This window comes from Thalassophryne amazonica, chromosome 4 (assembly GCF_902500255.1).
Source record: "Thalassophryne amazonica chromosome 4, fThaAma1.1, whole genome shotgun sequence".
Lineage (NCBI taxonomy): Eukaryota > Metazoa > Chordata > Actinopteri > Batrachoidiformes > Batrachoididae > Thalassophryne > Thalassophryne amazonica.
Genome location: NC_047106.1, coordinates 85,100,433 through 85,116,974, shown reverse-complemented (window position 1 = coordinate 85,116,974; position 16,542 = coordinate 85,100,433). Strand labels below are relative to the sequence as shown.

The following is a 16,542-nucleotide window of genomic DNA, read 5'->3' as shown; positions in this document are numbered from 1 at the left end:
AATGTCTAGTTTTTTTTAAAGCAGTCAGCTTTTCAACCACATCAGCCACTGTTTTATCCCTCCCCTGCAGACTCAGATTAAGACCATCCAAATGATGCATGATATCACTTAAAAAGCACATTTCTGAGACAAATTTCTCATCCAGCATTTTTGTCAGAAATGTTTCAGCCTTCTTGTGTTTGCATTCACATAAAAAGGTGATAATTTCCTCCCTCAGACTCTCTGAAGTGCATTGCCCTGGCTTAACCACCTGACGTTGTGTAAAAGTAGGTCAGAGTGCTCAGCTGACATATTAGCAAGTAGTCTGCGAAACAACCTGTGCTGAAGACTGGATGTTGCTCTGATAAAGTTCACTGCAGCAATCACTGAGTCTATGGTACTTTTCAACTCACCACTAAGCTGAGAGCAGAGGACACTCTGGTGAACGAGACAGTGGAGACACTGTAGTTTTGGTGCAACAGCAGACAGTTGTGCAGACAGTCCTTTGACCCTTCCTGCCATCGAGGGAGCTCCATCTGTAACCAGCAGGTTAACACGCTCCAGGTTCAGTCCATTGTCTTTAAAAAAGCATTAATCTCTTGGAAAATGATTTCCCCTGTTGTTTGTCCTTCAAGTGGAATTAGGCCCAACAGATCCTCCTTGAAACAGTCACCATTGAAAAACCGCACATACAAACAAAGTTGTGCTATATCGGAGCTGTCAGTTGACTCATCCACAGCCAGCAACATGAATTCAGCTTTCTTCAACTGAGTTAGAAGAGTCTCGAAAACGTCTGTGGCTAAAACATCCACTCGTCTTGCAGCTGTTGTATCTAACAGGGGGATTGACTTGATTTAAGTCATTACCTGCTGTTTCAGCTTGCCGTCCGCTACCACCTCGTCGACGGCAGCTAATATGCATTCTTTCACTGTTTCGGAGTCAGTGAACAGCATTTTCTTTTTAGCAAGAACCCACACAACACGCAGGGATGCTGCTGTTGTCTTCTGTTGCAGAGTGCAGCTACGGGAGAAGATTGCAGTGCTTCACTTGTAGTTCAGATTAAGTCCTTTTATTTTTATTTGACGAACATCAGAACCTGGTGGATATTCATTGTCAAAACAGGAGTGAGTCGTAATGAAGTGCCTCCACGCGTTATATTCCTTATTCACCAAGCAACAGTCAGAACACAGCAGGCACATAGGATTGGTTTCGGCATTTTCTACGTGCACATATTTACCAACGTCTCTTCTCCTTTGAATGCGCCCTGTTGTCATCGTCTTCTTCTTCATTCGAGTTTACTGGTGGTTTGCAAACCAATACGGTACATTACTGCCACCAACTGTTCAAGTGCCCGCAATGCCTTCACGTGAGGTGGGTCTGTTTGGAAACAGTGCTGATGTGCCGTAAAGGAGTTAATGTGCCGCAAAGCACCACAAAGTGCTGTAAAATACAGAAAATTGGCGAATGCGCTTTGTAGCGGCTTTTGATCGTGTATTTATTATTATTTATGCGTAAATGGGCCGCGGGCTGGTCCAAACTTATTAAAGGGCCGGTTCTGGACCGCGAGCCGCCAGTTGAATAGCCCTGATATACACCATATTTTACCCCTTTAGCGCCCACCCTCAAACGAGACTGCCGTGGCCAATTACACAGACAGGTCCAAAAGTATCTGGACAGTGACACTTCTGGAAACTGTATAAGTCATATCTACAAAAACTATACAGATAACAGAAAAGGATACTTTGTTTTAATGCTAATTCTTGTTGTAGATTACTTGTGTATTTTGACTTTTTGTCTTGATGTTTCCTAGGTAACAAAGGGGCAGTAGGTGTGTCCTTCATGTTCAATGGAACATCTTTTGGTTTTGTCAACTGTCATTTGACATCAGGGAATGAAAAGATTTCCAGGTACATCCTATGCTGTTTGACTGAACTGTAACTGTGACAACACCTTTACTTTACTTTAAGTCCACCCTTAAGAATAGCCTTTGACTATTACTTTCTGCTTTGAGGTGTTAACTGGAACTCTTTAACTCTGAAATAGTTTTTTTTCTCCTGTAGAGACAAAATTATTTTTATTTCCATTACTTATGATTTTTCCATGATACATTGGGTGATTTATTTCTCATTACATGGCATATGTGTAACCTTTGACCCCTGCAGGAGGAATCAGAACTATCTGGACATCTTGCGGTTGTTGTCACTAGGAGACAAACAGCTAAGCTCCTTTGACATCTCACTGCGCTTCACACACCTCTTCTGGCTGGGAGACCTTAACTACAGGCTGGATATGGATATACAGGTGACATTATCAGAGTGCGATGACCAGCAGCATATTTAGCTACTCATTTTATAATTATGTTTGGTTTTTTGGTGCATCTGTGTCCTCAGGAGATTTTGAACTACATTAACAGGAAGGAGTTTGAGCCACTCTTAAAGGTTGACCAGCTCAACCTGGAGAGGGAAAAAAACAAAGTCTTTCTACGCTTCTGTATGTATGCTCGAGTTTATACTCTTGTTGTGGTAGTGTAATTTACATCTGCTACCTGTGTACACATACATACATACATACATACATCTTCAACCGCTTATCCAGGATCAGGTAACAGGGCAACAGCTCCAGCAGGGGATCCCAAACTTCCCTTTCCTGGGCCACATTAACTACCTCTGACGGGGTGTACTGAGGCATTCCCAAGCCAGTGTGGAGATATGATTTCTCCACCTAGTCCTGGATCTTCCCCTGCGTCTCCTCCCAGCTGTTGCCCCGTGACCCGATCCCAGATAAGTGGTTGAAGATGAGTGAGCAAGAGTGTCCTTTTTGCTGGATAGCAGGTTGCAGTCATTTGTTGTAGTTTTCATCAAGTTTGAGACATGTCTCCTGAGAAATCCCAGCCCATTCTTATTTGGTAAATCTCTCAAGTTCCTCCGGATCTGATGGTCTTCTGGCATGGACGTTGGTCTTCAGTTCACCCCACAGATTTTCAATGGGATTCAAGTCGGGGCTTTGTGGAGGCCACTCAATAACATTCACTTTGGTCTTCTGGGGGTAGTCCTTCACCAGGTATGTTTTGGGTCGTTGTCATGTTGCAGGGCTCGAAATAGTATGTGCATGTGCTAGTATGTGCACATATTATTCGAGCGGTGCACGGAATTTTATACTGCACTTGCACTGGTACAAGTAACTTTATCCAAGTTTTATCAACTATAAGCACCAGTAGAATGAACCAATAAAGGAATAAATAAGGAAAAAAAAAACATTTCCAGTGTGTTGTCTTCATCTTCCCTGCGTGTTAAACTCTCTAATTACTGTGTTAAAAAAAAAGGACATAAGTCCTGCTCACAGACTGATTGCCAGAGACAGGACATGTCCACATGAAGTATAACTCCAGACATCTCCACATTTACTCAGACGGTTCTCGCGGTCACAGGAGGAAAGATAAACTATAACAAAACTCAGAGCGCAGACCTGCAGCTCAGCACAAGAACAAATATAGACTAGAAGAGAACCTGCAGGCTGCGCACCTCCCTGCTGCAACTTGAAGTGGGCCCGGTGTGAAAGTGACTTTTTTTGGTGCAAGTAATTTTTTTGTTACTAGTACCAGTGCAAGTAGGTTAAAAAAGTATTTCGACCCCTGTGTTGGAAGACATAATGACAACCCAGACCCAGTTTGCTGTTGATTGCTTGAGTTTTTCTGTCAAGATCTTCACATATCCTTCTTTCTTCATGATTCCTTCCACCTTGAGAATATTCACAGTTCCAGATACACTGAAGCATCCCTGCAGCATAATACTCCCACTGCTGTGTTTCAGTGTGGGGAGGAGGGGGTCTGTGTTCTTCTGGCTATATGCCTCTCCCTTTTTTCTCCAACTGTAAGCAGTGATCTATGGCCAGGAGCGATGTATGTTTTGGGTTGTCATGTTGGAAGACAAGACCGCTAGCTTCCTCTCATCTGACCAAAGGACATGCTTCTAGTATGCAGAATCTTTTTCCAGGTTGTCCTTACCATACTTCAGTCTGGCTTTAAGGTGTCTCTTCTGCAGAATTGGAGTTTTTGTTGGTCTTCAAACTCACAGTCCATTCCTATCCAGGGCTCTAGTGATTGTCTTCTTTGTGACTACACTTCCTGACTTGGCTAAGTCATTCTCTAGTGTCTTGGCAGTTGTTCTGGGGTCTTTAGATCCATCTCTCACTAGTTTTCTTTTCCATAGTCTTTGCAATCTTTCACTTCCTACCTCTGTCAGGCTTGTTCTGTACTGTGTGGCTCTCTTTGAATTTATTGATGATACTTCTCGCTCCAGTTCTTGACATTTGGAAACACTCTGACAACTTGTTCTCCTGCGTTGTGAGCATCAATGGTTGTTTTTCTTAAGTCTGAGCTAATTTATTTTAATGTTTTCTGGAGTGACCGCTCAAACTCTTACTGACGTTTTTAATACTATCTGTACATTGGACAGTAACCCACAGTTTTAACTTTATTTTACAAGCTTTGAGCATTACAAAGTGAAAGCACATTGTTGCACAACAATGGTTTGTGCTATGGTTCAATAAAAAGGTCAGTTCTTACGGGGGTTAATAATTTTGACCCTGGTAGTTTTTGTTTTTTATGAAATAATGTTATTTCTATAATGTAAAGCATCCAAAATAAAACTACAATGCCTAGAAATGCTGTGTTAAAAATTCCTTGCTCTATTAAAAAAGCACTTAGGGGTTTTTATGTTAAATATGCCAATAATTTTGTCCTCATCTGTAGTTGTTTGGTTGTTGTTGATCAGAATACCACAGACAAAAGGCACAGGTTTATTATTGAACCACTGATGAAAATCGTGACAACTGATTTTTCTCATTTCTCTTAGAGTTAAATTGCACTTTTACACAGATGAGTCAACTCTGAAAAACAACCCCAGCTTTAACATCACTTTAACGCTTTGCTGTTTGCTGATAATGAAGTATTGAAGTATTTGCTTGTCAGTTTTCATATTGTCAAATGTGACTTGTTGGTATTTTGGTGCAATTTGGGGATCTATCTGCATGTTTGCAGCGGAGGAAGAAATCTCTTTCCCACCCACTTACCGTTACGAACGAGGTTCAAGGGACACATATGTTTGGCAGAAGCAGAAGGCCACTGGGGTAAGTTTATGACATGAAACATACACACAGATATTGCATTATTTATTTGTGTATTTATTTTTGTTTTTCCTGATTCTATTATTTCGTGTCCTCTCCTTTTTGGCCCAGATGCGTACTAATGTTCCATCTTGGTGCGATAGGATCCTGTGGAAGTCATATCCAGAAACGCACATTGTCTGTAACTCCTATGGTGAGACCATTCAGTGTGTCCCCGTTTCAACTCACCATAACAGAAGTCAAAGTCAAGTTTGAGAATCTAGGAATAATATTTCCCCTCTAATAGTGATTAGGCCCAATAGCTTATGGTGAGGTGATTTATCAACAACAGGATTTGAATGGATGTCGTTTTTGTTTTTCAGGCTGTACAGATGATATTGTGACCAGTGACCATTCCCCTATTTTTGCTACGTTTGAGGTGGGGGTGACCTCCCAGTTTGTTTCCAAGAAAGGTACAGTGTTCACATCTTCCATCTGACTGTTGTAACGTTTGCAGAACACCTTTACATGTCCAGTCTCTGGAAGGTCATCATGCTCAAACGTCTTTAATCTCACAGGTAGAACAACTGCAAAGCATGCTGGATGTCAAGTATGGCTGCAATTACTATGAGGTTGTGACTTACAGGTTTTTTCCAGTAGTACTGGAAAATACTTAAAGCTCTACAGCCTTTCAAATTTTTGAGATTTAAGTCATAAAAAGAATTTAAATAGGGGATTCATAATATGACATTCCTAATATGATCAAAATTTGTCAACTATTTCACAGTTATTTCTTTGAAATAATAACAGAATACATAGGTTTGAAACATAATTGTTTGCTTTTTTTCTATTTTCTTCTTTATTTAGGAAATTATATTAATAAAGTAGTGTATAATTTGTCACCTGTTTTGTAATTCAGTCTTAATCTTTTGTCAAATGTCCTTTTTACTTTTAGTCATATTAAAGCCTCCAGATGAAATGGTCACTCAGCTGTGCACGTGTGTTCATAATGGCTAAATGAGCCACAACGCACGTGTGCCTGTGTGCGTAGAACTGGTGATCAAAGCAGTGTGCAAGTGTGTGGCCGAAATGTTCGTTCAGCTGCGTATATGTGTGTTCGTTATGGCTGTACCAGCCACTCCGTGTGCGCACGCAGGAGGCAACAGGAGCTGTCCATCCAGAGAGTGCACAAAAAGGCAGACAGCTGTCAGTGATCTCCTGCCTGTGTACAGTGCGGTGAAAAATCACTTTAGGTGTTTGATCAGTATATATTTGCATTGCTAGATTTTATTCGTCCGACTGGACTCCACAACTGCAGCTGAACTGTGCTGGCAGTACGCCAACTTCCCACATGTGCACAACATTCTTTAGGCACAGCCAGTGAACTTTTTCTTCGCTGCTTCACATGGGATTTATTTATGCCAGAGGTTGATTATGCATTTATTAGCTGAACGTTGTTGCCAGCGCACAGCGCAGCCGGGTGAAAGGGACTTCACCAGCTGTCTGCGCTGTGCTGTGGAATGCCCCTGGGGCCGTACCAGAGGTGAGTTGTGTGTGTTTATGTTGTCATGAGCTGGGTAAACATTTCCACGTCATACCTGCTACAGACGTAGGAGGTGAACATGTAATAATACCTACATTACAGCAGCAACATCCCATTCAGCTGCGTTACAAGGCGCTGCTCCAAGCCTCTGATGTATGCAGAGTGTCACATACATGTTATTACATATCAACATTTCCTTTGCCCTCCCTGGCCGGAGTCTGGTGGAGGTCGACATCCGTGGCACAACATGCCGGCAGGTTTTGCTGTGACAGATCGATCTCAAAGCTCAATCAAGCACGATCAAATTGTTTCAGATAATGTTTTGATGCCGTCAGAATATGTAGACTGCGATCACATGATGCAAAAACTGCATATAGGCCGCCGTCAGATGTGCATTCCATCTCGATGGCGCCAAGAGTGTTTTGAACATGTGCAACACACTTGGTGCAGCCGAGCGAATGGGACCAAATATGTAGATGCTCACAGACTGCCATCCGTTGGTCTTCAGGCCGTACCTCAGTACTTCCTGAATGTGGCTGGATGTGTCTTTATGACGCAATTCTGTCCACGTATGTGTGATATTGGTTTTAGTCATGAACATATTTTTACTTAGTCATGTTTTAGTTGACTAAGTCTGCTAATTTCAGTCTTGTTTTAGTCCAAAGAGAACTTAATGTATTTTTGTCTTGTTTCAGTCAAGACATTTTAGTCTTTTGAGAAAAAACAGATTATTTCTGATTACCATTTCAGTCAATATACATTGTGTTTCACACATCTCAAATAAAGTGTTATCGTTATCTGACAAAACACATTTGTTGAATGACTGACGGTTTGTGGTGTTTTTCCTCAATATTTTAAATCCGTAAGGCTTCCCGTCAGATACAATTAGACATTCGGTTTTCTTGTTTAATCCACAGCGCTGTAGAGATGCAGGTCTTTTGAAATGAAATGTGTTGGATATAATTATTCTATTTTCAAGTTCAGAATTGGCTGGAAATTTGTTAAAGCAAAGCAGAATAAAATAAAATACATAATTCAAAATTTGTAATGTTTTTATCTATTGTAAGAGCCACAGCTTGAGACAATTTAATTTAAATATGATGCACCCTTCTTATTTCATTTTGTTATAACTGTTATTTGTTGTTATATAGTCATAAATGTTAAAAACAAATTGATATTGGACGGATGTAGCGTTTGCTGCTATGTTCAAAAATCTAAACGCAGTAGCTTTAATTTGACCCTCACACAGCTGATCAGACACTTTAACACCATGAGACAGAGTGTAAATGTAAGTTAACATACAGTATCTTTAATTTGACCCTCGGAGAGCCGATCACACACTTTAACACCGTGAGACAGACTGTAAATGTAAACAAACGTACAGTATCTTTAATTTGACCCTCAGAGAGCCGATCAGACACTTTAACACTGTGAGACAGAGTGTAAATGTAAGTTAACATACAGTATCTTTAATTTGACCCTCGGAGAGCTGATCAGACACTTTAACACCGTGAGACATAGTGTAAATGTAAACTAATGTAGAGTATCTTTAATTTGACCCTCAGAGAGCCAATAAACTAACGTACAGTATCTTTAATTTGACCCTCAGAGAGCCGATCACACACTTTAACACCGTGAGACAGACTGTAAATGTAAACAAACGTACAGTATCTTTAATTTGACCCTCAGAGAGCCGATCAGACACTTTAACACCGTGAGACAGAGTGTAAATGTAAACTAACTTACAGTATCTTTAATTTGACCCTCAGAGAGCCAGTAAACTAACGTACAGTATCTTTAATTTGACCCTCAGAGACCCGATCAGACACTTTAACACCGTGAGACTGAGTGTAAATGTAAACTAGCATACAGTAACTTTAATCTGAGCCTCAGAGAGCTCATCAGACACTTTAACACCATGAGACAGTGTAACTCTAAACCACTGGTATATTTTGTTTCAGAATCTTTCATATACCAAAACACTGCCTTTTTGAGTACAAATATTGAATTCCTATGTGCTTGTACCTTTGGAACAGCAGTTTTTGCATGTTTTTCCAAAATCTAATTCCCATGGGTACTTCCTGGTATGAATGAATTTGTTTTTCCTCTGAGGTGACAGTTTCTCTTCATAGAAAAAATAATTAATATTCAGTAATTATATATATATATATATATATATATATATATATATATATATATATATATATATATATATATATATATATATATATATATATATATTTTTTTTTTTTTTTATCTAATTTACTTACGTTTTATTGTTTAACTTTATTGTTATGACATCAGATGTATTTATATCCACTTTATAACTGTGTGTTGTGTTTAGGTTTTCCTTTGTTCTAAGTGCAGTGAATTGGGGTTTCATTCTGCGCTACAAACCCACATGATTCTTCTCTTTCTTTCATTCTTTCCACCACTTTTTGCCTCTGTTCTCCACCCCTGTCTCCGACATGCCTCTTTCTCTGTAGGGCTGCCGAAGTCTTCGGAGCAGGCCTATATTGAATTTGAGAGCATCGAGGCCATTGTGAAGACAGCGAGCAGAACCAAATTCTTCATAGAATTCTACTCCACGTGTCTGGAAGGTGAGATGAGCCTCAGCTTTGATGTTCCTTAAGTTGACAGAAATTCTGGCACACTGTGGATTTTTTTTTTTTGTCTTCTTTTTGTATTTTTGTATCTCCCCATCTCCTTTCCCCAGGCAGTCAGTATATGTTTCTGTTTTTTTTTTACCTGTGCTGCACCCACCAACCCACCCCCTCTGCCCAATTTGTGCTTTTAGATGCAAAACCATAGAATAACATCCATCCTCTTCATCCCTCTCTCATTCCCATCTCTCTTCCCCGTCATCTCTCCACTTGCTCTGCCCTTTGGTTTCTGTTTCTCATCTGTAGAGTTTAAGAAGAGTTATGAGAATGACAGTCAGAGCAGTGACAATGTCAACTTCCTACGGGTGGGCTGGTCCAGCAAACAGCTAACAACGCTCAAACCTCTGCTCTCTGAGATCGAGTACCTGCAGGACCAGCACCTGCTGCTAACAGTCAAATCATTAGATGGATATGAGTCTTACGGTAAAAATGGATTGTCTGTTTGCGCTCTATCTGCACAGTTACAGTGCAGCACTTCAATGTTCTTGTGTGTCAGTTCTTCCTTAATAGTTTGGTTCAACCAGTAACCAGGCTGACAGATATTTGGTTTTGTTTGAGTCCAAAACAGTCATGTTTGTTTGTTTTTCCCTCCAGGCGAGTGTGTTTTGGCTCTGAAGTCAATGATTGGCAGCACAGCACAGCAGTTCCACACTTATCTGTCTCATCGTGGCGAGGAGACGGGGAACATCAGGGGGTCCATGAGGGTCAGAGTTCCTTCTGAAAGGATGGGAACCAGGGAGAGGCTCTACGGTAATGGACAGTGTGTGTGGATAAATCTAGTCAGGGGTTTCATTACACAAGGAAGTAGACGTCGGAATGAAAAATTGTGCTCTATAGCCACAGTAAATCCCAAAGGTGTTTGAAAGGGAGACTTCAGGAGATTGGTTTCTGAGAAAACTTTAAATTTCTATGCTTCTGTAGATAGCTTCTGTCTTTTCAGAACAGAAATAAGAATGAATGTTATACTTGACTGAATTACATTACATTATTGTTATTATTCCCAAGAATCTTGACCTGTAATTTTTTTCTGTTTTATTTTTTCATTATTTAAATATCTCCATCTCCCACAAAAAAAAAAAAAATCATTCACAAAAAAAATTCATTAACAGCTTTAATCCATTCAGAAAGGTCATTAATAAATTTAAAGTATTTTATTCCAGAGCTCAGTGGGCTTCTCGTTACTCCAGCCTGCAGCACAGGAAGTCAAGTCAAGACACGGTGCACACTCACTGATCTGATGTCACTGCACACGTTCCATTCTCGACTCCTGATATTTCAGATTGAATAAATAAATAAATAAGTGTTGAAAAAAGATTGAATAAAAATATTCAACACATTTGTACACTTAGAACCCAACATGCATCTCGCCCCAAGCTGCTCGGAGTGAAGCAGAAAGTGGTGCAGTCTATCTGTTCCGTTCACTTGAACGTGCAGCTCCTTTTTTCTCCGCTTACAACTATTTGAATTTCACTGTAACTTTAGATCAAGTTGTTACTTTTAAACCAACTCACCATGACCACCATGATAAATCTGTATTTCACATTATTTTGTAAGCTTTGAAATTAATCTGTTTCCTATGTGTGTCAAACATTTTGGGGTAGAGGGGGGCGTCCGTTACATCACTGAAAGGTACCATTCAGCCTGACAACTGCAACGGTTAGCGGTAGCTATTGAAGTGCAAGTTAGTGTGTGGGAAAGTTTGGATACTCCTGTGTAAATAACTTAATTTAACCAAAAGAAATGCCATACTCTCTGTGTACATCTGGACTGCGAGCAAATGTTTCTTATTTTTATTATTTAAAAAGTGAAAGCAAAGTGATATTTCTCTCCCCTTTCTTTCTTTTTTCTGATCCAATTATTGACTATAAACTGTGATTCAGTCTGAACCATGGGATTTGTGATACTTGACACCCATTACTTTTAATATAAATCAGTTAAATCATCATTTTTACAGCCAGGTGGCTTTAGATAAGTCAGAGGATCCATATTTTATGTTGCAGTCTTATTCCAGAATGGATTAAATATTTTTTTTCTCTCAAAATTCTACACACAATGCCCCATAATAACAATGTGAAAAAATGTTTGTTTTTTTTTGTTTTTTTTAGATTTTTACAAATTTATTAAAAATAAAAACATAAAATTAAGAAATCACATGTACATCAGTATTCACAGCTTTTGCCATGAAGCTCAAAATTGAGCTCAGGTGCATCCTGTTTCCACTGATCTGCTTAATTGCTTAATTAGAGTCCACTTGGGGTACATTCAGTTGATTGTACATGATTTAGAAAGGCACACACCTGTCTACATATAAGGTCTCACAGTTGACAATGCATGTCAGAGCACCACCCAAGTGTGAAGTCAGTAAAATTGTCTGTAGACCTCCAAGACAGGATCATCTTGAGGCACAAGTCTTGGGAAGGGTACAGAAACATTTCTGCTGCTTTGATGGTCCCAATGAGCACAGTGGCCTCCATCATCTGTAAACTGAAGAAGTTTGGATCCACCAGGACTCTTCCTAGTGTTGGCTGCCCATCTAAACTGAGTGATTTGGGGCGTAGGGCCTTAGTTAGGGAAGTGACCAAGAACCCAATGGGCAATCTGTCAGAACTCCTTCCAGAAGGACATCCATTTGCAGCAATCCACCAATCAGGCCTGTATGGTGGAGTGGCCAGACAGAAGCCACTCCTTAGTAAAAGGCGCATGGCAGCCCACCTGGAGTTTGCCAAAAGGCAGCTGAAGGACTCTGAGATCATGAGAAACAAAATTCTCTGTTTTGATGAGACAAAGATCGGACGTGAATGGCAGGCATCATCTTTGGAAGAAATCAGGCACCATCCCTACAGTGAAGCATGGTGGTGGCAGCATCAGGCTTTGTGGATGTTTTTCAGTTGCAGGAACTGGGAGACTAGTCAGGATTGAGGGAAAGATGAATGCAGCAGTGTACAGAGACATCCTGGATGAAAACCTGCTCCAGAGCGCTCTTGACCTCAGACTGGGGTGACGGTTCATCTTTCAGCAGTTCAATGACCCTCAGCACACAGCCAAAATATCAAAGTAGTGGCTTCAGGACAACTCTGTGAATGTCCTTGAGTGGCCCAGCCAGAGCCCAGACCTGAATCCGACTGAACATCTCTGGAGAGATTTGAAAATGGCTGTGCACCGACGCTCCCCATCCAACCTGATGGAGCTTGAGGGTTGCTACAAAGAGGAATGGACAAAACTCCCCAAAGATAGGTGCACCAAGCTTGTGGCATCATATTCAAGACTTGAGGCTGTAATTGCTGCCAAAGGTGCATCAACAAAGTATTGAGCAAAGGGTGCAAATACTTATGTACATGTGATTTCTTAGTTTTTTTTATTGTGAATAAATTTGCAAAAATTTTGATTAAAACTTTTTCATGTTGTCATTATAGCGTGTTGTCAGTAGAATTTTGAGGGGGAGGAAAAGGTTTTTACTACATTATGGAATAAGGCTGTAACATAAAATGTGGAAAAAGTGAAGCACTGTGAATACTTTTCGGATGCACTGTAAGGTCCTTTCAAGGTCATTCCCTTGGAGTTTAGTTGAATCAGTCATTCGGAAACTGTAAAGAGTATGGTCTTGTTGATTTATTTTCCCTTTGAGATAAAAGCACACTGTTTAGTGACCGTTTTTGTTTTTCTGAGCATTTTTTGTATGTTATTGCACATCACTGTTAAAGAATCTTTTTATTATTATTTCTAAATGGAAATGATCAGTCTCGGATGGGAATTTGTAATTGTACTCAACAAGATGCTGATACGCCTCACCCCACTGCTGGGAGGTGAGAGGTTGAGCCATAAGGGGTAATGGAGAGCAAAACCTTCAAAATCATCTGTGGTAAATGATACGGTGGAACATTTAGGAAATGATCCAGACATAATAATGTGGATTTTGACAAATATTTGTTTAAAGTATCTTCTAAGAATCATGTTATGAAATGCTGATCGAAATCCCAAAATGTAGTTATTTTAATTCAGTTGTAATTATTTTTATTTAATTATTAATTTTCATTTATTGGCTCAGCACTGTTGATGTGTTTGGCATCCATTTTTCTTCCAACATGGACAGAACGTGGCAAACTCACTTCACACATCAGGAAATACTGATTCTGTTCCCACTGCTCTGGCTTATCATTGATCGATGGATTACACTATGTAACAAATTTGTATTTTTGTTTTGTTCCTGGGTACACAGTGTGTTTTCCTAACCTGTTATGCCTTAAATAAATAGAAAATAGCTGTTATTCCACAGAAACTTTGCTTCTGTGATCAGGACAATGATATTTTGAAATTTGTCTGTTTTCAAGAATATTCTCAATTCGCCTTCACTACTACTGAGTAGTCTTCTAGAATATTCTTGAACTGCTAGAACTGCCCAGAATTTTCTAGAAGTTTCCAGAATTATCTAGAAATTTCAAGAAACTTTTAGAACTTTCTAGAACATTACAAAAAATAAAATCAAAGTTTGTGCTGAATGTAGTCCAATTTTTCCATAGGCTTTAGCCATAAGCAGTTGAAATATAACACTTAGAAGCCATGAACAAAAATTGTGTTACATAGTGTTATAGGACTAGTCAAGGCAACGAGTTTACCTTCATGGTTTATGTAATTTGAATGGCCAGAGTTAATAAATTGTTTTATTTTTGTGAAACGTACAGACAGACCATTTTAGGAGTGTTAGGGATATGAAATGTTAAAGCCTGTATTTATTGACAACTAATTTCATCACACAGAGATGAATGAAAGTGTAAATGAAGCAGCTGAGAGAAGTTAAGAATTGGTCTAGCAAACTACAGTTTAACATCTTGTTTAAATGTCTCTCTAACATTTTAAATCGTTTTATTTCAGAATGGATCAGTGTGGATAAAGATGAGGCCAGTGGACCAAAAGGGAAATCGGCAGTTGTTTGCAGAGCTGGACATGAATATGTCAAGTTAGTACACATTGTAGTGTGTTGTTTGAGCTGTGACGACAGAAACCTGAAGTGCATTATATTTCAGACACAGAATAATTTAATGAATGAGTGTGGATTGGCATCATTGATTTTAGGTTTTAACTTTGTACTTCAGGCTGAATATTGCTTGTGTCAACCTCAGTCTCATTGTGTCCTTGTAGGCCATCGGTTGCTCGTAAACCGCTAGCAGAGCTGGGAAAGCTCAGTGAGGAGGGCGAAAAGAGCAGCAAGGAGGAAAGTGCTGTGAGGTACAGTCTCACCACTCCTATGCACACACACACACACACACACCAACAGTTGCTCCCACTTGCCCCTCCCCAATCAAGTGAAGCACACGCTCACACACATTTGATGTCATCAGATCATTTTAGTCTTTAACAAACATAAATAAGCAAGATTCTGTGTCTGTATGTGCACTATGAAGGTCCAAGCAGGATTCCTCTGATGGCGAGACATCTGTTGGCAAGAACAGCTACAATAATCCTGCCTACTACATCCTGGAGGGTGTTCCAAACCAATCAGCAGCTGCCATCTCACATGAGCTCCTCCCATCGCCTCCATCTATCAATCCCCAGACATCTAAAGCTCCTGCCTCCTCAGCGGGGCCACGAACTAAACTCCCAACTGTGGCATCAGGACCTGCACACCCACGAAGGCACGCAGTCCGTGCCATTAGTGAGGAGGGCTCCTCAGAGGATGATGGTGGCACTTGTGTGACAGGTGCACAGGGGGGAGGAGCGGGAATAACAGTCGGAAGCACACTGAATCGACCCCCTCCTGACTTTCCCCCACCACCTCTCCCTAAGGAAGCCCTGGAGATGGTTGCCGAGGCCCCCTTCCCCAAACCCCGGCCCCTTTACCCAGATATGGCGGAGGTCAGGATTCCAGCTGCCGCTCCCAGTACCTCATTGGCCCTCGCTGAGGGTTTTAGGCAGGGGGGAGTTGGAGCAGGAGCATTGGATGACCAGTCGTGTTCCGTTCTCCAAATGGCCAAGACATTGAGCGAAAGCGAGTTTACCTCACAGCCACCCCGTGCACCATCTGCGCCGCCCCCCCTAAGGAGCCAGGTGATGGGTTTAGGTCTAGATGCTTGCCGCACTTTCCCACCCAGAAATACCATCACAGAGAGTATTGCAGAGGACCTCCCTGAGGAGGTGAGCATTCTATTTAAATACACATTTCCACTTTAAACATTAAGCTGATCCTGTGTGAAGCTAACTGCTGGACATTACAGTCTGATTTGGGATATGTTAATTAATGCTATGATGAATGCTACATTAAGTGAATCTGTGTTTACTTCATACTCAGATGAACCAGGCAGTCAACCAACAAGGTAGCCATTAATCCAAAACTGCCATTAATATGGCTCAGCCTTTGTGCTGGTTAAATACACAGAACTTGAACATGTTGATTTTTGAGTTATGATGTCATCCTTGAATGCCAGCCTTTTATGTCATGTGATTGAAGGTGAATGATGTCACATTTCTGTCTGGTATGTCCAACTCCTTCATCGGTTCCTTAGTTGTGATCTGAATTTTCTTTTGGACCTTTGGTACAAACATTGGTTCATTCTTCAGTGTTGATTTGTGCCTCCTCACTTGATGTAGTCTCCGTAGTTAAGGAAAAGGTATATACCGAGTTGTATGTGAAGTTGAACAATCAGACAAGAGAAAAGGACTTGTATGATTTGGACACACGCAGGGACCGAGCTGGAAAGACTTGCAGTGGGCTAGGCTAGAAAAGGATGCAAGGCTCTCAGTTGTCCAGGTGGTTTCCATAGTAGAGAAGCTTGACTATTCGACTAGACTGGGTTGCTTGATGCGAGGACGTTTCGCTTCAAATCGCAGCAGCCTCCTCAGCTAAAATTCTTGCTCTGACTTCTGTCTGACTTCTGTCTGGGTTGCTTGATGCGAGGACCAAGGGTCAGACAGAAATCAGACTACCAGAGCAAGAATTTTAGCTGAGGAAGCTTCTGCAATTTGAAGCGAAACGTCCTTGTGTCAAGCAACCCAGTCCAGTTGAAGATTCAAGCTTCTCTACTAAGGCTATGAGAATGTGCTGAGAAGGTGGAAAGAGTATTTAGAGGAGCTGATCACCAAAGAAAATGAGAGAGATAGGGTTAGATGATGTGCAGTGAGTAATTAGGGAAGTGTGATGAATTAGTAAGTAACGGCTGTGAAGAGGATGAAGAGTGGAAAGGCAACTGGCACATATACCAGGGGAGACGTGGCAGAGCAAGTTTTAACCAAATAATTTAGTGCAAAGTGAGACAATGCCTG

At 40.7% G+C, this 16,542-nt stretch overlaps 1 protein-coding gene across 1 annotated transcript in view; it reads left to right on the top strand.

The window, feature by feature from the left end:
• The window catches only part of inppl1a (inositol polyphosphate phosphatase-like 1a), a 184,714-nt gene that overhangs the window by 150,523 nt on the left and 17,649 nt on the right, over nucleotides 1-16,542 (top strand). The window contains exons 14-25 of the mRNA XM_034168192.1: nucleotides 1,790-1,886; nucleotides 2,142-2,280; nucleotides 2,370-2,469; nucleotides 5,018-5,106; nucleotides 5,215-5,296; nucleotides 5,466-5,555; nucleotides 9,112-9,225; nucleotides 9,535-9,711; nucleotides 9,883-10,038; nucleotides 14,158-14,242; nucleotides 14,425-14,511; nucleotides 14,688-15,417. Of these exons, the coding sequence (XP_034024083.1) occupies nucleotides 1,790-1,886; nucleotides 2,142-2,280; nucleotides 2,370-2,469; nucleotides 5,018-5,106; nucleotides 5,215-5,296; nucleotides 5,466-5,555; nucleotides 9,112-9,225; nucleotides 9,535-9,711; nucleotides 9,883-10,038; nucleotides 14,158-14,242; nucleotides 14,425-14,511; nucleotides 14,688-15,417 (1,946 nt within the window). The remainder of the gene's footprint in view (nucleotides 1-1,789; nucleotides 1,887-2,141; nucleotides 2,281-2,369; nucleotides 2,470-5,017; nucleotides 5,107-5,214; nucleotides 5,297-5,465; nucleotides 5,556-9,111; nucleotides 9,226-9,534; nucleotides 9,712-9,882; nucleotides 10,039-14,157; nucleotides 14,243-14,424; nucleotides 14,512-14,687; nucleotides 15,418-16,542) is intronic.